The 20370-nt window shown below is 62.4% G+C and overlaps 3 protein-coding genes across 13 annotated transcripts in view; 1 reads left to right on the top strand and 2 right to left on the bottom strand.

Annotated features, from left to right (window-relative positions):
• The window catches only part of PDE4DIP (phosphodiesterase 4D interacting protein), a 35326-nt gene extending 29910 nt beyond the window's left edge, over positions 1–5416 (top strand). For 4 of the 6 annotated variants that reach the window (XM_087734670.1, XM_087734666.1, XM_087734669.1 and 1 more), the window contains 14 exons: positions 215–266; positions 580–797; positions 1141–1335; positions 1885–2106; positions 2284–2415; positions 2567–2686; positions 2779–2956; positions 3041–3165; positions 3385–3486; positions 3668–3855; positions 4108–4245; positions 4324–4462; positions 4586–4632; positions 4869–5416. In XM_087734670.1, coding sequence (XP_087590796.1) covers positions 215–266; positions 580–797; positions 1141–1335; positions 1885–2106; positions 2284–2415; positions 2567–2686; positions 2779–2956; positions 3041–3165; positions 3385–3486; positions 3668–3855; positions 4108–4245; positions 4324–4462; positions 4586–4632; positions 4869–4901 — 1889 coding nt within the window. In that variant the 3' untranslated portion in view covers positions 4902–5416. The remainder of the gene's footprint in view (positions 1–214; positions 267–579; positions 798–1140; positions 1336–1884; positions 2107–2283; positions 2416–2566; positions 2687–2778; positions 2957–3040; positions 3166–3384; positions 3487–3667; positions 3856–4107; positions 4246–4323; positions 4463–4585; positions 4633–4868) is intronic. The other 2 variants (XM_087734667.1, XM_087734668.1) reach the window with 2 other exon arrangements.
• Positions 5417–5629: 213 nt separating this feature from the next.
• On the bottom strand, positions 5630–13934 carry PRKAB2 (protein kinase AMP-activated non-catalytic subunit beta 2). Of its 4 annotated transcripts, XM_087734673.1 has the most exons (9): positions 13856–13898; positions 12600–12761; positions 10929–11106; positions 10520–10686; positions 9515–9608; positions 8808–8928; positions 7438–7571; positions 7061–7129; positions 5630–6574 (listed from the first exon to the last, which is right to left on the bottom strand). In XM_087734673.1, the coding sequence occupies exons 3-9, from the start codon at positions 11088–11090 to the stop codon at positions 6497–6499; spliced, it is 825 nt and encodes a 274-aa protein (XP_087590799.1). In that variant the 5' UTR covers positions 11091–11106; positions 12600–12761; positions 13856–13898; the 3' UTR covers positions 5630–6496. The 4 variants fall into 4 exon arrangements, with proteins under 4 accessions (XP_087590799.1, XP_087590801.1, XP_087590798.1 ...); XM_087734675.1 differs by lacking the exon at positions 12600–12761 and having other exon boundaries at positions 8814–8928; positions 13856–13934; XM_087734672.1 differs by lacking the exon at positions 12600–12761 and having other exon boundaries at positions 13856–13934.
• Positions 13935–14318: 384 nt separating this feature from the next.
• On the bottom strand, positions 14319–20277 carry LOC104010404 (flavin-containing monooxygenase 5-like). Of its 3 annotated transcripts, XM_087731773.1 has the most exons (9): positions 18964–19023; positions 17867–18483; positions 17582–17770; positions 17336–17498; positions 16421–16563; positions 16020–16219; positions 15592–15941; positions 15123–15195; positions 14319–15039 (listed from the first exon to the last, which is right to left on the bottom strand). In XM_087731773.1, exons 3-9 carry the CDS (start codon positions 17705–17707, stop codon positions 14682–14684), a joined length of 1413 nt encoding a protein of 470 aa, XP_087587899.1. In that variant the 5' UTR covers positions 17708–17770; positions 17867–18483; positions 18964–19023; the 3' UTR covers positions 14319–14681. The 3 variants fall into 3 exon arrangements, with proteins under 3 accessions (XP_087587899.1, XP_087587897.1, XP_087587898.1); XM_087731771.1 differs by lacking the exon at positions 17867–18483 and having other exon boundaries at positions 18964–20277; XM_087731772.1 differs by having other exon boundaries at positions 17867–19097.
• Between the last annotated feature and the right edge of the window lie 93 nt (positions 20278–20370).

Consider the following 20370-nt stretch of genomic DNA (forward strand, 5'->3'; position numbering starts at 1 on the left):
CCTTGGGGGGGGCACTGGGGCTGGGCATTGTGGGGCACGGCAGGTGGGGAAGGGATGCTTTGATGGGTGCCATGGAAGGCTGGGGCCATTCGGACACCTTGTGCTGCGTGGGCTACGTGCTTCGAGCTGGGCTGTCCTGCTATGGCTCTGTTTGGGGACGGGCAGCCTGGGGCATGGGGACACTGACTGGCTCTTCTCTGGCTTGGTTTTTCAGGAGATCGACAAGATGGGGAGGATAAAACCAGCCACGAACTCCTGGCACTGAGGTACCTGTTCCTAGGGAGGGCTTGGGGGACCTGTGCTGCATGGGCACCCTGGGGGCTATCACTGCTCTTGGGGTGAGGGTCCGGGGTGCCCTCGGGGTCTCTGCTCCAGGTGGACATCCTGTGGGTGCCTCTCCTCTGGGGATGGGGAGCTCCAGGCTTGGGCTGGGCCCCCCATGGCTCCAGGCAGCCTTGCAGCACAGGTGGGATGCGGCATGTGGGGTGTCACACTGGAGCGTGCACAGCACAGTGGGGAAGGGCTATGGAATGGGGGTGGCCCTGCCTTGCCAGCCCCAGTGATGGGCCACCTCCACAGGCTGAGCCGGGAGCTCCAGGAGAAGGAGAAGGTGATCGAGAGCCTGGAGGCGAAGCTGCAGGAGCGCTGTGAGTCCCCAGGCAGCAGCCGCTCGCCCTCTGAGTCATCCCACTCTGCCACCAGCGCCTCCTTCGTGTCGGAGGGGCTGGAGCCCTGCTCCGATGGGGACATGGCCAGCGAGTGCAGCCAGTGCCGTGAGGAGCCTGCCCGACTCACAGGTACCTGCAGTCCCTCTGTAGTTTGTGGGTCTCTGCAGCAGTAGGTGCCCATCAGGCCTGGGCAGGGGCTGCCCGTGGAGCACCATGCCAGCCTAGGAGGGGGTGAGCACACAGCACCTGGGGCTGCAGGGGAGCATCTTGGGAAGCTCTGCTGTGGTACCGCAGCCCTGCAAGGCTGGGGCCTGACCGGCCTCACGTTGGCCGTCCCAGCCTGCAGTGCCTCTGGACACAGGGACTCAGCTGCTCGGGGTGTGCCAGGGTCCCCAGTGCCCCCAGGGAGGAGGGGTCCCCACCAGGCTGAGCCAGAGCCACACTAACATCTCTGTCTCTCTCCTGTCTTTAGGCCTTCGCTTTGACTCCTTGTCCAAACCTGTTAGTGCCCCCCTGCCTGTGCTGCCCCCTGGGCTGCCCCCCTTCCTGCCTGCTGGGCCCCCTGCTCCTGCAGCCCCCCCACTCCTGGGCTGCTGCGGGACCCCCGTCTGCTCCCTGGCCGAGGCGCAGCAGGAACTGCAGGTGCTCCGGAGGCAGCTGGGAGAAAGTGAGCGCGTGCCTCTGGCATGGGGTTGGTCCTGCCTGCCCTGCGTGCTGTGCTGTGCCATGCTGTGCCATGCTGTGCCACATACACCCCCACCCTCTCTGACCTGCCTGTCCTGCTCTGTCCCTTCTCCTCCTACCTGGGGCTACTGCTTTGAGGTTGGGTCCCATCACTGGGGGATGATGGGGACATGTGGCTCTCGTGTAGAGAGGACCTGGTGGGTGGGATGGACACAGCCTGAGGCAGCACTAGCCCTTGGTGTGGGCACTTGCAGATCCTAGGGCCCCTGGGAAAGGGCTGGTTTGGTTAATTGTTGTGTAGGAGTGGGGCTGAGACCCTCCAACCCACGTCACATAATCAGCAAACCCTGGGAGAGCCTCTGCTCTTCAGGGGAAATGGGTTTGACCAAGACAGGTCAATTATGAGGGATCACCATGGGGGGACATGGGGCTGGACTGTTGGGCAAGAGCAAGAAGGGGGCAAGAAGCACAGCCATTCTTCTTCCCTGATCACTGCCCTCCTCCTCCTCCTTGCTTTGCCCTTTGTGTGCAGGTGTGACACTGCCCGTGGCACCAGCAAAGCCCACAGCCCCCCTGGGCCCCTTCGGAGAGGGCAGCAAAGCCCCAGCATCACTCTGTCAACATGGTACGCTGCAGAGCCTAGCTGAGATCCCTGGGGCCACCGAGACGCACGCCCTCTGGGACATACCCCGTCCTGGCCAGCCGCTTTACGGGGCCCTGCCATCAGGGTATCCCTCCAGCCAGAAGCTAACAGGTAAGGTCCATGCCGGAGAGCATGGGGGCATCCCGGCAGGCTGTGGAGGAACAGGGAGGAGACCCGGCACCAGAATCACTGCGGGACATGGTGCTGGTATGGGGCAGGATAGTGGGAACGGCATGGGGCAGGTGCCACAGCCGTCCCTGCCCTGAGCTGCCTCCTTGGCTGTGGCAGGGGCAGACCTGCTGGAGGAGCACTTGGTGGAGATCCGCAGCCTGCGCCAGCGCCTCGAGGAGTCCATCTGCACCAACGACCGGCTCCGGGAGCAGCTTGAACGCCGCCTGGCCTCCACCAGCAAGGCCAGCGGTACGGTGCTGCACTGGGGCCAGGGCCACCGGGGAGCCCTGCGCTCTGGGGGGGGGGGGCAGCCTTTGCACACCCCAGCACAGAGGGAGGGCACTCATCCTGTGCATGGTGGGGTGTCGGGAGAGACTCAGCACCAGTCCCTCCTTTGCAGGATTGCCCAGTGATGTCTATGCCCAGGGGCCAGAGCCAGGGCTGCAGCTGAGCGAAGAGAACCAGGCTCTGCGCGAGGACAACCGGACCCTACGGCTCCAGCGTGACCACCTCTCCCAAGGTAGGGCCAGGCCACCAGCGTCCCGGGTCTGAGTCCCAGAGGGCGCTGGCTGGGCAGGGTGGCAGTGACACCTCCGTGCTCTCCATCCCCAGAGCTGGCGCGGGTGCAGGAGGCGCTGCTGGCTGCCTGCTCCCGGGCGCGGGAGGCTGAAGCGGAGCTGGGCCAGAGGTGCGGGGAGCAGCGGAGGCTGGCGGAGGAGCTCGCTGAGCGCCAAGAGAGTGTCCGGCAGCTCCGAGACGAGAGGCGGTCTCTGCAAGAGGACAACAACAGGTAAGGTTTGGGGCATTGTGGCCTTGGGGCCAGCAGGGCTGGGTGGCATGGCTGGCCCTGGACCCATGTGTCACCCCTCTGCAGGCTGCAGCACATGGTGACGCTGCTGCAGCAGCAGGGTGAGGAGCAACGCCTACTCCTGCAGACCCTGCGCACAGAGCTGCACGTCTACGAGAGCCTCCCTGGCCCCTCCGCCGAGACCCGTGCAGGTATGGGACCTGCACCCAGCCCCCCCAGCCCCAGCTCTTCTGCCCAGCTCCTGGTCTTGGGGTGTCTCTGCAACCCTTGGGTGGTCCCAAACACCCCTCCTGCCATGGCAGCAGGAGGGACGCGGTGGCCCTGCAGGCAGGCAGCGAGGGAAGGCCCCTCAGCTGCCCCAGGCATGGAGCCATGGCCGTCCACAGGGGCTCAGATGCTTCTTGTTCCAGGCTGCTTCCCGTCTCCTCCAGTGCGGGATGTTGGCACAAACTCAGCAGCTCCCCTCTTCTCCCCGCTGCCTTCTGACACGTTGGTGGCCCGGCAGATGGACGGTGGGTACCGGAGCCTGCCCGCATGTGTGCCTCAGTGCTGCTGAGACCTGACAAACTCATGGCACCACCCTTGCTGAGCAAGGATGGAGAGTCTGGGGCAGAGCCAAGCCCCTGGGATGGGGTGGGGAGGGCCGCAGGGGGAGCAGGCAGTGGTCCTCACCCTGCCCCGCTTGTCCCACAGAGCCACGTGGGGCAGACCCACCGGTGAGGAAGAGCGAGGGACCGATGGGGCCTCACGTCGTCGGCTGCCTGGACACCTACCGGGCCCTGGAGCAGCACATCCTGGAGGGGAAGGCGCTGGCCCGCGAGCTGATGTGTCTCACGCGCCCGGCGCTCGGGCTGCCCAACTGCCCGCTCCCAGGAAAGGAGGTAAAGGGTGGGCAGGACGGGGCTGGCAGCGGCTGGGGGCCGGACCCTGCTCTGTGGACCGGGCATAAAGCGGCTCCTGAGCCCAATACCAGCCCCGAGCCTTGCGGAGCTGGCAAGCGGCAGGTAACGTCCAGCCTGGGGGCTGTTGCCGGCACTGCCCTGCAGCATTGGGCTGGGCACGACGCGTCCCCAGTGCAGCGGGTGCAGGTGCCCCAGCAGCACCCGCTCCCGCACCCTTCTCTTCTCCCACAGACCCTGGGGTGGGCGGGCGCGGGGCACCTCTGGGGCAGCGCCAGCACCCTGCACCGCATCCTGGAGGAGTGCGCGTCTCTCCTCGCTGCCTTCTGGAGCACCGTGCTGCCCGTCAGCCCTGCCCAGCACCAGGGCAAGGTAAGCACCGGGCCGGGGGCTGGCACCGTGGTGAGGCTGGATGCTCGCTCGCCGCTCATCATGCTCATCTCATCCCAGGAGCAGGCGCTGCAGGGCGAGATCGCAGCGCTGCGGGCCCAGCTCTCCGAGAGGGAGGATGCTCTGCAGAGCACGGCCGAGAGGCTGCGCAGCACAGCCCAGCTCAAGGACAGCATGGAGCAGTTCATTGTGAGCCAGCGTACGTGGCCCGGTTGGCATCCTGCTGCGGGGTGGCACGGCCAAGCTGGCCTGGTCCCCACGTGCCTGGGGTGGCTCCACAGCACAGGGACCTCGCTGACCCCTGTCTCTCTCTCCCTCGCAGTGACAAGGACCCACAACGTGCTGCGCAAGGCCAGGACGAACCTGGAGGTGAGTTTGCCCTGGCAGCCAGTGAGGTACAGGGGTGGGTGCCCCTGCCCTGATGCCCTGGGGATGGGCACAGATGGCAGACACCCCGTGGGAGCCAGCTGGCTGCAGCGTTTGGGGCAGGGGACCCGTTTTCCTTGGCTGTCCCTAGCCTCCATCTCCCCGGGGCACAGCAGTCCTCTGGCGCAGACCTGCCCTGGCAGCGCTCCCCCTTACTGCCACGCGTGCTCTCTCACCAGGTGAAGGCCCAGCAGGCCCTGCCCGTTGCGTGAGCCCCAGCAGGGCAAGGAGCGATGCCCCGGCCGTGGAACAGCCCGCTGGCTGCCGAGCCGCGCCACGCCGGCGGGCTGGAGCGGACTCTGACCCTGCTACTCCAAGGGCTGGGGTGGACCGGGGTCTGGGGTGCCCAGTGCTACACAGGTAGCGGGTTCGGGCTGCTGTGGTGGTCGCACGCCCTCCGCCTGCCTTTGCTTGGCATCGCAGCAGCAGCTGCTGGCTTGGGCTTTGCCTACCCCATGCTTCAGCGCCTCCCACCCACGGTGCTTAGAGTGGGGCATCACGGCCTGCCACGCTGAGCAACTCTTGCCCTGACTCTCGGTCCCATTTGTAACCCTGCTGCGTACCCGTCCCTGCTCGTGGACGTATGTATATGTATATAGACAGAGGTATCGGAGCTGCGTTCTGGGGGCTCCCTGGCATGTCGGGGCCCCAGCGCGGGAGGAAGATGTAAGAAATGCCGTGTTCTGTTCAGTGGCTGGAGAGTCCCCAATAAAGGTTTCCTTTGGGCTGTGGTGTTTCTGGCACATCCCTCTCTGCAGCCATGCTCCCCCATCCCCAAGCTACCGGCAGCGCAGGGTGCCACAGGCGCCGGCTGGCCCCAATGGGGTGGCTCTGAGCCCCACCCCAGCACGCCAAGGGCAGCTCTGTGCCCCACCGGCCGCTCCCTTCCCTCCCCTTGCTGCTCCAGAGCCCCCCGCCAACACCAGGCCAGCAGCACCGAGAACAATAAATACTGTAATAAATAGAGAAAACGCTGTCAGATGGCACTGCTCCGGCAGCAGGCGGTGTAGCCAGGGTCCTGGGGTACCTGCCCTGCTCCGCTCTCCCCAGGCCCCCTCCAGCGTGGGCGTGCGCAGGTGACCCTCTGGCTGTGACGGTCAGCCCTGCCCCACAGAAGCAGTCCATGCTGGGGACGGGGCAGGCATTCAGTCCTTGACGGTGCTGTCCTGGCGGCAGGTAAGCGCGGCTGCGTCCAGCTGTACCCTCCCTCCCGCTGGCTCGACGCTGAACCTGGCCGAGGGCTGGGGCTGCAGAGCCGAGAGCCCTCCTCGAAGCTGGGGAGCACAAGGAGGGGGGCAGCCCCACACTCAGGGCTGCGGGGCAGGGGGCAGGCGGCAGGCTGGGGCGTCCCAGAGCCCCTGGGGATCAAGGTGGCCTTGGAGGCTCATCACCAGGACAGCACAGCAACCTTCAGCAGGTAGGACGTGTTCCTGGAGGCCGGGGCTGGGGGCGGTGCCAGGACTGCCTCGGGGCCCTTGCGGGCTGGAGAAGACGGGTGGGGTGAAGCCCTCCCTGTGTCGGGAGCGAGGAAAGGCTGTTCTGGTGAGCAGCAAAGAAAGTGGCCCCGGAGGCTCACAGAAGCCAAGGGGAGCTGTAGGTGGGCGGAAACCAAGGGTTAAATCAAACCACACCAGTAGGATGGGACAGTGTCACAGGCCCCAGCGGCCTTGGGCTCATCGCCGGGGCCTGTGTCCCTGCCAGGTTGGAGGCTGGAGCCAGTGGGCAGTTCTCACACAGTCCCGTGGCCCGGCGTGTGCAGACAAAGCGGCATTTCGTGTCCTGCGTGAGGGGCGGGCGAGGCCCTGGCTCAGATGGGCTTGTACAGCAGTGTGGTGACGTACTTCTTCTTGTAGCGGTGCGTGGCGCTGAGCACCATCACGCCATCCTGTGAGAGGCACAGCGTCAGCGGGAGCAGGTGGGAGAGCTCAGCGCAGCCTGGCTGCGCTGACCCGGGAGCGGGGCACCCCCAAGGCAGCTGTCGGGAAGAGGGCTCTGCGGGCTCGGGGAGCAGCCCCAGCCCGTCCCTGCTCTCCCGAGCCTCACAGCCAGCGAGACACATCCCACACCCACAGCAGGGAGCCAGGGCAGGGTCTGGCACGCGACAGGAGAGCCCAACGCCACCCAGCTCCACCACGCTGTGGGGAGGCAGCTGCAGGGAACTGGGGGCTGTAAGGAGACCACAACCTACAGCCCTGTGTGTGCCACACTCCACCGGACAGCCAAGCCATCCTTGCGTGGGTCCTCCCAGCCCTGCGCTGCTGTCTCCATCCCCCAGCTGTCCCGGTTCTGCTCCCTGCAGGTGCTGCAGGCTCCTGGGAGCCACAGCAGCTCCCGTTCCCTCACCCAGCGGCCTCGCAGGACCTGCCCTTACCTTGATGGAGAGCGCGTAGAGGTGATTGAGCATGACGTGGTTGGGTTCAGGCAGCAGTGCTGGGTCACACTAGGACAAGAGGGGTGTCACAGGGGAGCAGCAGAGCCCAGACCCCCCAGCCCCAGCCATCACAGGGAGCTGCCATCTCAGGCAATCTGAGCTGCTGTCTCTGGCTGTTCTTAGCAGGAACAGAGCTCAGCTAAGCACCAGGCAGAGCAAGGGGGCAAACCAGCGTGGTTAACGGGAAAAGTGATGCTTTTCCTGGGAAATGCCAAGGGGCAGGCCCCAGCCACGGGGAGGCCAGGCTCCTTGCAGACAGGACTCCCCTTGCAGCCCCAGTGTGGCTCTCTGTATGCAGGCAGTCTGCTGGTACCCACCGAGATATTGGTGTCCTTGTTGAGGATGACCTGGAGGAGGTGAGGCGGGAGGATGGGTGGGGATTTGAAGCGCTCCTCGGGCCGGTATACATACATCTCTTGGCCGTAAGGACCAGGTGGTGAGCTTGATAAGTCTAAAGAGAAGAGAAGGGAGGCAACATGAAACGGCTAAAGCAGAACTGGCGAGCACAGAGCAGCTCCCAAGATGCTGAGAAGGACCCAGCAGGGTCTTTCAGGCACAAACACCTTCCATGAGCCACAGCCATGTATCCTATAGCAACAGCTCAGCCTTCTCACAGCAGAACAAGCAGCCAGGCGAGCCCTGGGCATTTCCAAGCAGGGCTGTAAGCTGGTACGTGCACGGACACAACACAAGCACCCTGTGGCATCCACCCCAAGACCCCGGTGCACGGCTCTCGGCACAGCTGGGTCCCTCTCCCTGTAGCAAGCAGCCGGCTTGCCCCGGAGCTGTACCCTTTGCAGCAGGGGCACAGCAAGCAGCACGCGTGCATGCTCCTGGTGCTGCAGAACTGCCTGACAAGGAGGTCTCAGAAAGGGCAGATGGGAAGTCCAGACTGAGCAGCTGCTCAGCCCATGTGAGGGACCACGGGAGCTTGTGGTTACTGGAAGCCGGACTGGCCATATCTCCCAGCCACATCTGACCTGACTGTTTTGGAACAGCCAGCACCTGGAAGGTGCTCCACCTGCCTGGAGCTCCTGCTGCTTGCTGGCTTCTTTCCAGCAAAGTATCTCCTGCCCAGGCTGGGCAAGGATGTGGAGCTGAGGCTGTATCTGAGACGGGGTTTGTACCAGGGACAGCAGGCTGCACTCAGAGTGCCCCGGACCTAAACACGACCGAGCTACCTGCCAGCATTTCACACCAAGCCAGCACTGCTGGTGTCCGCATGGTAATCTAACCTGCTACGGTAACATAAGTGGAGAGGGAGGTTTCTGATGTGCTAGCACAAGTACAAATTACCTTGGCATGAAAACGAAGAGTGGCTGCTGAAAATAACCTGGATCCTGCTCTCGCCTAGCTTGTACCCCAGATCAGATGACTTAGAGTTGAGCAGACAGAAAGGGGTGATGTTCCCAGCGTTCACCAGTCTGAAATGGCTGCCTCAGCCGCGCACAGGCACTGACCCAGCTCTGGGACGGTGCTAGCACAGAACAAGTTACACCAGCACAGCCCCTCCACGGAGACGAGGCCTCAGCTGTGGGCTGCTGAGGACACGCTGCCAAACACTACTCTTCCCGGGTGCAGGCCCACACCTCTGCTCAGGGGGTCTGTTCACCCCCAGAGCAGCGAGTCTCAGAGCAGAGGAGGTGGAAAATAGCACATGCAAAGCTGTAATGCCACAAAAACTCACCCCGACCTGAGGTTTCTGAGCTCTCCAGGGAATCCACCTTCAATGCATCGAACACCTCAAAGTCAGACTTTTTGACGTGAATCAGGTTGTTAATCGTCCCCATCTGGCTGGTGACCACAGGCTGGAGAGAACCGAGGTAAGAGTCTTCCTATGTTCACCTCCAATTGAAGCACACGCAATGCTTCCTAGATCCTCCCAGCCTAAGCCGTCTTTGCTGCGCCATTAACTCAGAGCACAGGTGGCCAGCGTCTAGCTCTGCTCTGTGCTTGCAGATCTCTGCTGTTTACCCCAGGAGGACTTCCCTTTACTCCCAGGCTCCTACATCACCTCCTATTTTCATTCTCCATCCTGCTACATGCCGATGGGTAACTGTCCTCTCCTTCCCATGCTGCTACTGCGTGATTCCGTTTGGAGGAGAACCTGCAAGTGAGTGCTGACCCCACAGCACATCTTTCCATGTAGCCAATTCTGAATGGGGTTTAAAGGCCTCCTGGTGTTTCCCTGCCCCTCAGCACCTCCCTGACACTCCCCCATAGAGCATGTCTAAGCCCAGAGGAACCACCCTCTGAAAGGACTCATGGGATGGAGGCACCCCTTTCGTTTTGGCAGATACCCTCTGCTCTTCCTGCTCCCCCTCTGCTGTGGTTACATCATGTCTAGTCCCCTGAAGAAGACAAGATCTGCAGGGATAAAGCTTTGAGTGTTACCTCAGACGGGTCATGGACCCACTGGCCGTCCACAAAAAATTTGTACTGGTGCTCTCCTTCTGGGAGGTCCAGGATAGCGACAAAGTCGTTGTGGCTGTGCAGAGAGAACAGACATGCAACAGCATTACCCCGTTGATGCTCGGGATGCTGCTCTTCCGTGGGGTCCAAGAAAGCAGCACTTTTTCACACACTGCCCAGCCTCTCTACCCCAACACCTTCATGCAGGGTTAGGCTTGCTCCTTGTCAGTGATTTGAGGCACAGACAGAACAGGCGTGAGCATTCAGAGCACTAGCGTGGCTCAAACCCCTAGGAGTCCAGCTGCAAGGAGCAGAGGAAGCAGTCCAGCTTGCAGACCTGCCCTGCATGCCCAGGCAAAATCGGCGTTGCAGACACCCTGCGCGAGACACACTGGAGAAGATGCATGGGCGACACATCTAACCCTGCGCTGGCATTGCAGGACGGGGGCAGCAAGGGTAGCAGCTCTGTTAAGCCTGCAATTGAGACAAACCCATTCCAGGTGATTTGCTGGGATTATGCCCAGAGTCCCACACACTGTTTCCACAGAAATCAGAGGTGTAGTGCAGAACAGCAAGAACATCAGTAGGGCAGAAAGACATATGAGGGACAAACAACCAACGTCCGCTGGCAACAACACAACTAGGCATGGGGTAAGGCCACAGCCAAGGGCAGAGCTGATGGCCTCCAGGGAACTGCCACACACCTGGGAAGGGCTCTGCTGCCAGGACTAGCTGCTGTGTGACATCCACCTGGGCAAGAAAAGTGGCCCATCCTGTCCTGCCCCTCTGGGAAGTTTCACAACTTCCCACCACCACGCAGCACCACCCAGGGAAGAAGCTGACTACGTATTTGTGCTCAGACCCTCCAGCTTGGGTGAACTGAGAAAACCCAGGTGAGCAAAGGGAACAGCAACCAGCACAGAGAAGGGAAAACACTCCCTGCGATGGAGTGGAGGAGAACATAGAGTGACCTGAGGGACTGGCTACCTCTTAATGAGCGGGATCTTGGTGCTCCAGTTGTTGAAAGATCCGGAGATGAAGACCTCTTTGCCTCCATCGGCCCAGCGGATGACAGTGGGACGAGCCTGTTGGGATGGTTTCACTGACTCCTCCAGATCTGGCTGCCACGACACAAACTCCTTGTCCCCAGGAATCTGAGCAAAGAAAACCAGAGCCTGACTGAGACACAGAGACAACCGGGACCACATTTACTTCCCCCTGGCCTCTACCAGCCCCCCTGCACATCCCAGACAAGAGCACTGCAGAGCTCCTCCAGCCTCCCAACTCTCCACAGACCCCTCACGTGGCTGGGAGCACAGTCCCGCACAGCCAGTGAGCTGAAGCCCCAGCCAGGGCCCCAGAGGGCAGGACAGGGAAGGCAGCGGCCAGCCCCTACCTTGGAGTCATGGGAGCTGAAAACACTGGGGTCGTCAGTGCTGCCCACCATGATCTTGTGCGGGTGCTCCTTGGTGGGGTGGGGGGCACCGGAGCCGTCCGAGCGGTGGGACTTGGAGCCATGGCGCTCCCCAGACACTCGCTCACTGGTGGTGTTCCCCATGACAGCTCAGCAACCCCTGCGAGAGACAGAGGACGGCTGTGTGCCCATGCCCACAGGCTCTGGCAGCAAGGAGAGGAGCAAAGGCGCCGTTTCCCAGTGCTCTTTGCCAGGGGAGACTGACAGCAATCCTAAAAAAGGCCCAAACTTCATTCCCACTGCCAAGTTTGGGAGCTGAAGGGGAATTTAACAAACAAGACAGCTTGACCTAATTATAGCCATATCCTTATGAACCATCACTCTAGTTAAACTTGTAATTGTTATACTCCAAAACTGATACTAGTTACGGTGTGTCCCACACAAGCCCTCAACAGCCAGCATAGTAGAGGGGCTGACGGGAAAAATAAAGCCAACCTTTATTGGGAAATCAATGGCTTGGCGCTAACAGAGCCTCTTTCACAGTCCCACAGTCAGGCTCTACAGACAAATCCCCTACATCCAGCAAGAAAACAGCCGGAGAGTGAAAGTAGCAGCTGTTTAACAGCTCCCAACAAGTCTCTAAGAGCTCGCGGGCAGAAGAGCAGAGCCTCGCGCCTGGCAAAGGCGACAGGAGCATTTAAAGTGTCTGAGCGGAATTGCCCAAGCTGGAGCTTGGCCAAGACATGGGGCTAATGCCATGGCGTCTGCAAAAAGCTCAGCTCTCGACAGCATTCACTTATGATTCACGAGGCAAGCCACCATGTCAGCTGCAGCACAGCGCAGCGAGGAGGTCTGCTTGTTGTGGCCCTAACCAGCGGCACCACTCTGAGAGCTCCGGCGCCTGCCCGGCCATCCGGAGGGAAGGGCAATCCCAGCTGCCTCAGTGCCACTCTGCAGCTGGAGATGGGCTGTCATCCCCAATCTCACCCAGCTCAGAGAAGGCAAAGCAGAAGAACTGGCCATACAGCGCCAAGCCATGGACACCTACACACCTCTTGGGACAAACAACAAAGCCACCATAAGCTACATGGGACTCTTCAGTCCTTACCCAGTTTCCAGCAGCCGAGATGGGCTGGGGTTCTTACCCCCTCCCAGGCTTATTTTGCAGCTTTCAGCTTACTGTGCTGATCATGGGCTCCGCAGGGCAAGGCAAGAGGACAGCCAGCCTTGCTTCATGCACTTAGTTGCAACATTTGGGGATTTGTTTAGAAGATCAAGTTATATGAAGGGTGCCAGGCAAGGCTGCCAGCCAAAGCCAGGCTTTAGAACATTATGGAGCAATTACTAAAGTATTTCTTAAATCCTGAGGGCTAAAAGGCAGCTCAAGAGGACAGCTAACGTGTACCCCCACCCCCTCTCAGTGACAATCAAGTGTACCTGAAGATCCAGGTCAGATGAGCTGCACCACTTGCTCTGACATCTTCCCCTCTGCCCTGGAGGAGGCTGAGCTGACTCCTCACAAAACCTGCCCCTGTGCCACTAGACCTGCTGTTGAGGAGCTGCTTCTCCAGTATCTCCGCTAAGGCTCCCTTACTTCATATCTACAGGGAGGAAGGTAGGAAAGGCTGAACATCCTCTTGTACCAAGACAGACCTGAGAGATACGTGCAGGCGTTAACAGATGTGAAAGCTTCCCTTTCTCTTCTCTAAAAGGAATCCAGTCCCTCTGGCTGTCCCTTACAGGTCACGCTCTCCAAATGCCTCCTGAGGTTTCTCCCAAGCGGTGGCACCTTTCCAGCGCATGGCATCCGAAACCCTGTGCAGACAAGACCACCCCACCTCCTGCATTGTGCACACAGGCACTTCGCTGCACCGGGACAGCGAGCTCTTTGAGCATAGCCTGTGGTACTTGGTTTTACTGGATTAACTTCCACAGCTCAAACCCTCCTTGTGTTCAGACAAGCCCTTGCAGCACAGGATGCTCTGACGCTGTGACACAAGTACATCCAAGTCACTAATGGAAACGCTGCCCATACCGAAGCCCAAGCAAACCTTTGCAGCGTCTCGGCGCGTCCGCTCCCAGTTTGACAGCAAGCCGCTGCCAGCAGCAGTCTGCGGTACGGTGGGTGCCTGCTGCCGGATCGCAAGGCCCCTTCAGTTTCACCCAGCCCCCCCTCCCCAGTTTGCCTCTGAAAACGACAGCCGGAACGCACCGCTTCCCCCTGACAGGTGCCACGCTTGCGGCCGCCCCACCCGGCCAGTGACCCGCACCGGGAAACACTGGCAGCCGGCCCCAGAGGGGTCATTTTGGAGAGACGGGGTCTCTGTTCAGCACCCGCAGCCGCCCGCAGCCTGCTGGGCTGACGCCTCCTAGCACGGAATCACCCAGGGAAGCCCGATTCGCCCGGGCGCTCCCGCCTCCCTCTTTCGGAGAGGGGAACCAAAGCTCAGCCGTGAGGCTGCCGTAAGGAAGGTGACGGGGATGAGCTGGGAAAGCGGGGGGAGGACAGCCTCCCTTCCCCCGGACTCCTGCCAAGCGGGCACGGCCGGGAGGAGGGCTCTGCACGACGGCGGCGGCGGCGGCAGGGCTGTCACGGCACGCTCGGCCCGCGGCCGCCCGCTCCCCTTCCCCGCCGGGTCACGGCGAAGCGGCACCTGCCAGGGCCCGGAGGCGAAGCGGGCCGCACCGGCAAGGGGCAGGGCCCTCCTGAGGGGCTCCGAGCCGGCTGCAGGCCACGGCTGGGGTCCGGGCCAGCCCTGCCCACCGCAGTGCCACCCGCGGGGCCGCCCAGCCCAGCCTCACCCACCGTCTCCCGCAGCAGCCCCCGCCCAGCTGCCACCCACCCACCACCCGCGGCCTGGCCGGCCCTGACACCCCGCTGTCACCCCCCGGCCCGGCCGCGGCCCCACCTGCCCGCCGCCGCCCCGCTCTCCGCCTCCGTCCAAAATGGCGACACCCCCCGCCGCCACCGCCAGCCTCTGCGGGGCGCTCTGGCCCGCCCCCGCGCGTCGCTCTATGGCCGCGCCCCCCCCCCCCCGCGCCGCGGAGCCGCTTCCCCGCTGCCGGGAGCCGCCATGTTTTTTGAGGGCGGCTTCGCCCGTTGCTGTTAAGGGCGGGCGGCCGAGGGCCGCGCGGCTTCACCCGCCCAGCAGCCGCCCGGCGGCCATGTCGGTTGAGGGCAGAGCCAGGGCTGGGGCCCGGCCGTGGCGGGGCAGGGGTGAGGGATGGCGGCGGGGCTGGGCCACCAGGCCGCGGGGCGCGCAGGCCGGCTGTGGGGTGCAAGTGGCCAGGGCGCTGCCCGCGGGCTGGCCAGGCCCTGCGTGCGCAGGACGGACACCTCAGGACGGACACCAGAGACTGAGGCAGCCCCCGCAGTGGGGTCCCTGGCCCCCTCGGCACAGGGACAAACTTTATTGCCCTTTTCCTGAGGCGCCCTGGCCAGGCGAGTTCCCGGTTTCCCAGCCACCTCTGCACCAGCCTAACCCAGGGGTAGTGCCTGCAGGCCAGGATTTCGGGAAGGGGAGCCATCCCTGTGCTCGGGGCAGCCCCCGACAAGGCCTGGTGTGGCCCTGGCACAGCAGGAAAGCGAGACAGACCCGGCTGCGTCCTCAAGGAACCGACTCCCTCCGTGCCTCCTGATGTGGCGGCAGACCTAGCAAGAGACTACAGAAATGCCCAGGCCCAAAGGAAAGGAAGAAGGTTGCCAGGAGGACCCACTGTCTCCTTCATTTTAGGTTAAGGAGAGAGTGAGACATAGACAAGGGTGGCCACAATCAAACCGATGCTGAAGAAGACCTTGAAGATGTGGGGCACGGTGCTGGAGCGGGGAGGACGGTCCCTGGCTCTGGTTTGCAGGGGCTTGACCACACGCTGCTGCTGGGTGAGGATGGCCTCCCTGGCGCCCACCCACTTGCCCGGGCCCCGCAGGCGGTACTGGTACGGCGTGCAGGGCCCAAAGACCACCTCCAGTGCCAGCTTGGGGTCGGTGAGGAAGAGGGCGAGCAGGTTGGGCTTGACCCCCACCTGGCAGGCGAGCTCGTCCATGTAGGGGATGTAGTCCACCTGGATGGTGTGCCGCCGGCTCCTCACGTACCTGCGGGCAAGGAGGGCAGGCAGGCTTGGCACGTGGGCACAGGGGTAACAGTGGCAGCGGCAATGCTTGCGCAGGGTCCTTACCGCTTGGCCATTTTCTCCTTGGTTTGCGTGACGTCAGCCAGCATGTCGGCCGATGGCGGCAGGTCCTGCAGCCCTGGGGAAGAGGAGGCTGTGGCTGGAGGGAGGGCTGTGCTCCCGCCATGGTATGGCTGGCTCTGCCGCCCACGCTGGCCTCTGCTTGCACAAAAAAGCCTTTGGGGCTTTGGGGATGTGCCATCACGGCAGGAGCAAAGCAGGAGGCATGGGTGAAAAAAGTAATGGTAGCAAAGGAGAGGGAGAAGGTGGTTTGCAGGCAACGGGACCTGTTAGTGGTCCCCACAAGAAAAGATGAGCACGAGGCTCATTGCAAAATGCAACGCTGGTTTTTGTGCTTATGAATAAGCAAAAGGAGGTCAACAAAGGTGAGTGGAGGGAGGCAGTGTGCAAGGGGATGCTGCTAGTTGCCTTGCCGTGGCCAAGGGAGCCATACCCCTCACCCCGCCTCGCTTACCCTTAAAGACACGGGTGGCCCAGCGACATTGGAGCTCGGAGATTGGCATGATGGCGCCCAGGGGCTGGACGAAGCCGATGAAAGCCAGTGTCGGCTTCTCCAGGTCGGGGGGGAACATGAATTTGTAGAGGGGGATCTGGTTCTCCACCACCTTCACGCAGCCCTCGAGGAAGGGGAAGGAGAAGCTGTATCCCGTGGCGAAGACCACAGCATCAATGTCTTCCCTGGTGCCATCCTCGAAGATGGCAGACATCTCTGTGAACTCCTGGATGTTTGGCTTCACCAGCACCCTGCCTGAAATGATGCAGTTGGGCAGGTCGTCATTGATGGTCAGGTGCTGGCTAAGGACCCTGGAAGGCACAGACAGACCTCATGCAGGGGACGGGCAGTGCAGGGACAGGTCCCTGGGGTGCTGCCAGGGCGCTCACCGGTGCTGGGGCTGGAGGCCATAGAGTGCGTGGTCGAAGCGGGCGTTCAGCTTCCTCTCCAGGAAAAAGCTGCTGGCGTTGTGGGGCAGCAAGCTTTGGAGGAGCTGTAAGAAGCGGCTGATGTAGCAGAAGTCAAAGGGGTACCCGCCGTCTGCCACCCGGTGCAGCACCCAGGTCCCACGCTTGGTGCTGAGGAAGACCTGGGAGGAAGGAGAGGGGAGTTGGTGGCGTGGCAGCATCCTCAGGACCGGGCTGGGCCCCCGCCGTGCTCGCATCGAGAGGGGACGGGGTGCTTGTGGCTGGCTGCTGGAGGGAGGGGAGCCCACTGCATGGTGGGGGGTTGCTCGATGCCCTCCATGGTCCGAATGAGCACCCCGGCCCCAGGGGCTCTCCCAGCGCACCTGCTTGGCTGTGTGGCTCAGCTCCACTGCGATGTCGATGCCTGAATTCCCGGTGCCAACCACGACCACCCGCTTCCCTGAAAAGAACTGTGGGCTCTTGTAGTCCCGGCTGTGCAGGTACCAGCCCTCAAACTTTTCCAGCCCTGGAAGAGAGAGGGAAGCCATGCTGGGCAGGGACATGGAGCAGGGTGTGGCTGTCTCCCCACTCAGACTGGTGCTGTGTTTTGGGAACAGGCTGGGACCAGTGTGACCAACGGCAGTGATGCAGCCCTGGGATGGTGCCCAGAGAGGTGGTGGCATCTCCAGCTTGGGAGATGCTCAGCATGGCTCTGAGCATCCTGCTCTGGCTTTGGGGCTGGCCTGGCTTGGAGCAGAGCTTGGACTGGAGACCTCCATGCTCCCATCCCGAAATTCTCCTGCACTTCCTGCCCAGTGCCAGGTGTTGGGGGTAGAGGAGCAGCCAGGGGCTGTGCCGTCCCGCCAGACCCTGGTGACCGTGTGCTCCAGCCTGTTCCCCACCCAAAGAGGGTCTCCACAGCTGAAAGCCCTCCAGGCACTTTTGCCTGGCACCCGGAGGAGAAGACCACCACCAGCACCAAGCTCTCAAGCCTTGCTGGGGTGCCGGCGAGCCCAGCAGGTGCGTGGCCAGCAGCTCGGAGAGCCTGTCTCTGGTGGGAGAGGTAAGCTGGTAGCGGTGGCACCTGCCAGCAGGGCACTTTGGTCAGGTGCTGACAGCATGGCAAGAGCCACCAAGAACAGACCACCAAGACGGGTGGGATAGCAGCATGCTCATGCAATCCCACCTGGTGCGTTAACCTGTGGAGGCATTTTTGGCAGCAGCCAGAGCGGGGTGGGGGTTAAGCCAGAGAGGAGGGGGTTCCCAGGGGTGTCAGGGAGCAGCCCGCGGGGCGGTACCTGGGAAGGCGCTCAGCGGGAGGTGCGCCTCGGTGTGGTGCCCGGTGCACACCAGCACAGCGTCGAAGATGGCCGCCTCCTGCTTCCCCTCGCTCTCCGTCACCACCTCCCACTGGCCCGTGGCGGCAAAGTCGGGGCGCTTGGCCACGCGGCACACGCTGGTCTGGGTGCAGGGGGAGCGGGCATCAGGCACCCCGCGCCCCCCGGCCCTGCCACCGCCGCCCCCCCGGGACCCCCGGCCCTCACCCTGAAGCGGATGTGGCGGAGCAGGTCGAAGTGCTGGGCGTACATGCGGAAGTACTCCATGATCTTGGAGTTGTGCATGTAGTTGGGGAAGTCGTCGGGGATGGGGAAGTCGCTGAAGCACATCATCTCCTTGGAGGTGTTGATGATGACGGAGCGGTAGATGCTGGCGCGGCCCTCCTCAGGCTGCTCCTGCGGGAGCGGGGTACAGCTCGGCGCTGGCATGGGAAGTTGGGGCTGCGGGTTTGCAGCGGACACCTGCCTCCCCTGCCTGGCGCCTCACCATACCTGTAGGTGCAGGATTAAGCCACAGCTGGTTGTCGCACCCGTCCCTGCACCCAGCTCGCTCCTGCAGGTGCAACTGCCCGCCCCGCAACATGGGGGAGAGGAGGCTCTGGGTTGGCGGGGGCCATGCAGCAGTGACAGCGGGTCCTGGGGTCTTGTGCCTCAGTTGCCCCGCTCCCATCCGCAGCCCCGATGAGGCGGTGCGTTCCCAAAGCTGTCCATGGTCCCATTGCCCTGGTTGCCACATTGGGACTCCCCGGTTGCTGAGCTGCTCTGGTGCTTCCAGCTGAGCGGCTGCTCCTACTCGTCGGGTTTCTGCCCCAGCAGCCGGGCGCTGCTGGCCTGGCTCTGCTCCACCAGCCCTGTTTCTGACCCACCACAGGCAGAGCCAGCAGACTGTAACCCAGCCACCCCAAGCCCCGTGCTGGCGTGGTACAGCCGGTGTATCCCGTGGACTCTGCCACCTGTGTATTAGCGCACAGTGGCAAGGCTTGTCTTCTTGTCGGTGGGTCCCCGGGGGAAAAGTCGAGCGGCCTCATTAGGTGGGGTCAGAAACGAGCTCTGGGGCTTCCACCGAGGCAGGGAGAGCCAAGACATAGATGAGGCAGTGCTCGGTGCTTCTGCGTGGGCGAGTGGCACAGAAGCAGTGAGAAGAGCAACCGGTACTTCCAGGGGAGGGCTGGGCAGGACAGGGACTGGGACAGCGAGCAGGGTCAGATGGGAAAAGGACAGGTAGGAAAGGGCTGGAGGGGACCAGGAGCAAAGCAGCAGGGGAAGGGATGGATGAGACTGGGAAGGGAGGGATGGGAAGGGGGAAGGCTGAGCCGGGGGGGTGGGGTGGGCCCTGGGGTGAGGTCCTTGGGGAGGGTCCGTCCTGCTGCTGGTGGGAAGGAGATGGGCCCAGTGTGGCTGGCACACCAGCTGGCACTGCGGGGACCTCCTGCTGCTGCAGCAGGTTTTTTTTCCTGCGGTTTTCCTCAGCAACCCACCTGCTGCACGCATGCAAAGCAGGGGAGTGGTGCTTCGTTTGCTGCCAATGACTGATCCCAATCCCATCCGCGCTGCTGCCGCAGGGCCGGCTGGCACGGTCCGGGGCTTACCTCAAAGCGCCAGAGCCCCCCGATGTCCCCGCTCCTCTCGAAGCAGGTGGGTACCAGCGCCTCATCCAGGCAGCATTTCAGGGCACAAAGGCCAGAGGCACCAGCCCCGATGATGGCTACTCGCTGGGCGGCCATGTCCCACGGTGTGGTGGAGGCAGGAATGGCAGGGAAGCCTCGGTGGGGGGCAGCACGCACTGAAGGGGGTGCGGAGCCCAGCAGGTCACACTGGGGGGAATGCGCGGTGCTGCTCGGTGGGGGGTGGCCGTCCCTGCGCTTCCCGTGGGCAACTGAGGCCAGCTGGGGTGTCACAGTGTGTTTCTTCCAGACATGATCTACAGGTTCCCCTGCCGCCGTGCCACACCTCCTGCCTGCACCCGCCCTCCACAAGGCGCTCGTTAAGTTCTGTAAGCGCTTAATGATGCCGACCCTGCCCCGGGACTTCCTGGGTGCGGGGGCCGAGATGTGGCCATGCTCCAGATTTCGTCAGGTTGTGGCATGGAAGACAAAACCAGGGGGGTGCTCAGGGCACTGGTGGCCAGCAGCCGTGCTGACCATGGTGCGTGGTGGCCAGGAACCCCTGTGTCCTGGTTTCAGCTGGGATAGAGTTTATTTTCTTCCTAGTAGCTGGTATAGTGCTGTGTTTTGGATTCAGTATGAGAATAATGTTGATAACACACTGATGTTTTAGCTGTTGCTAAGTAGTGCTTACACCAGTCAAGGACTTTTCAGCTTCTCGTGCTCTGCCAGGTGCACAAGAAGCTGGGAGGGGGCATGGCCAGGACAGCTGATTCAAAGTGGCCACAGGGATATTCCACACTGTATGACATCATGCTCAGCATATAAAGCTGGGGGAAGAAGAAGGAAGGGGGGGGACATTCGGAGTGATGGTGTTTGTCTTCCCAAGTAACCATTACACGTGATGGGGCCCTGCTTTCCTGGAGATGGCTGAACACCTGCCTGCCGATGGGAAGTAGTGAATGAACTCCTTTGCTTTACTTTGCTTGCGTGCACGGCTTTTGCTTTACCTATTAAACTGTCTTTATCTCAACCCACGAATTTTCTCACTTTTACCCGTCCGATTCTCTCCCCCATCCCACTGTGAGGGGAGTGAGCAAGCGGCTGCATGGTGCTTAGTTGCTGGCTGGGGTTAAACCATGATACCCTGTCACCGCTCTGGGTCCCCAACCCACCCAGCCATCCTCCGGAGGGGCTGTGTGCAGGTGACGAGGGTGGCACTGAGCCATGCCGCTGTGAGCACCATGACCTGCTCTGGCGGCACACACCCTGGGCAAGGCTGTTTTGCTGTGGATACATGCATGTGCATGCATGTGCATGCATGCAGCCCACGCTGCTGCAGAGCCGGAGCTGTGCCGCTGGCACAAGGCCGACCTCAAACCTGTGCGCGTC

Source organism: Nipponia nippon, unplaced genomic scaffold (assembly GCF_047370975.1).
Source record: "Nipponia nippon isolate SJK-2023a ecotype South Korea unplaced genomic scaffold, ASM4737097v1 scaffold_5, whole genome shotgun sequence".
Lineage (NCBI taxonomy): Eukaryota > Metazoa > Chordata > Aves > Pelecaniformes > Threskiornithidae > Nipponia > Nipponia nippon.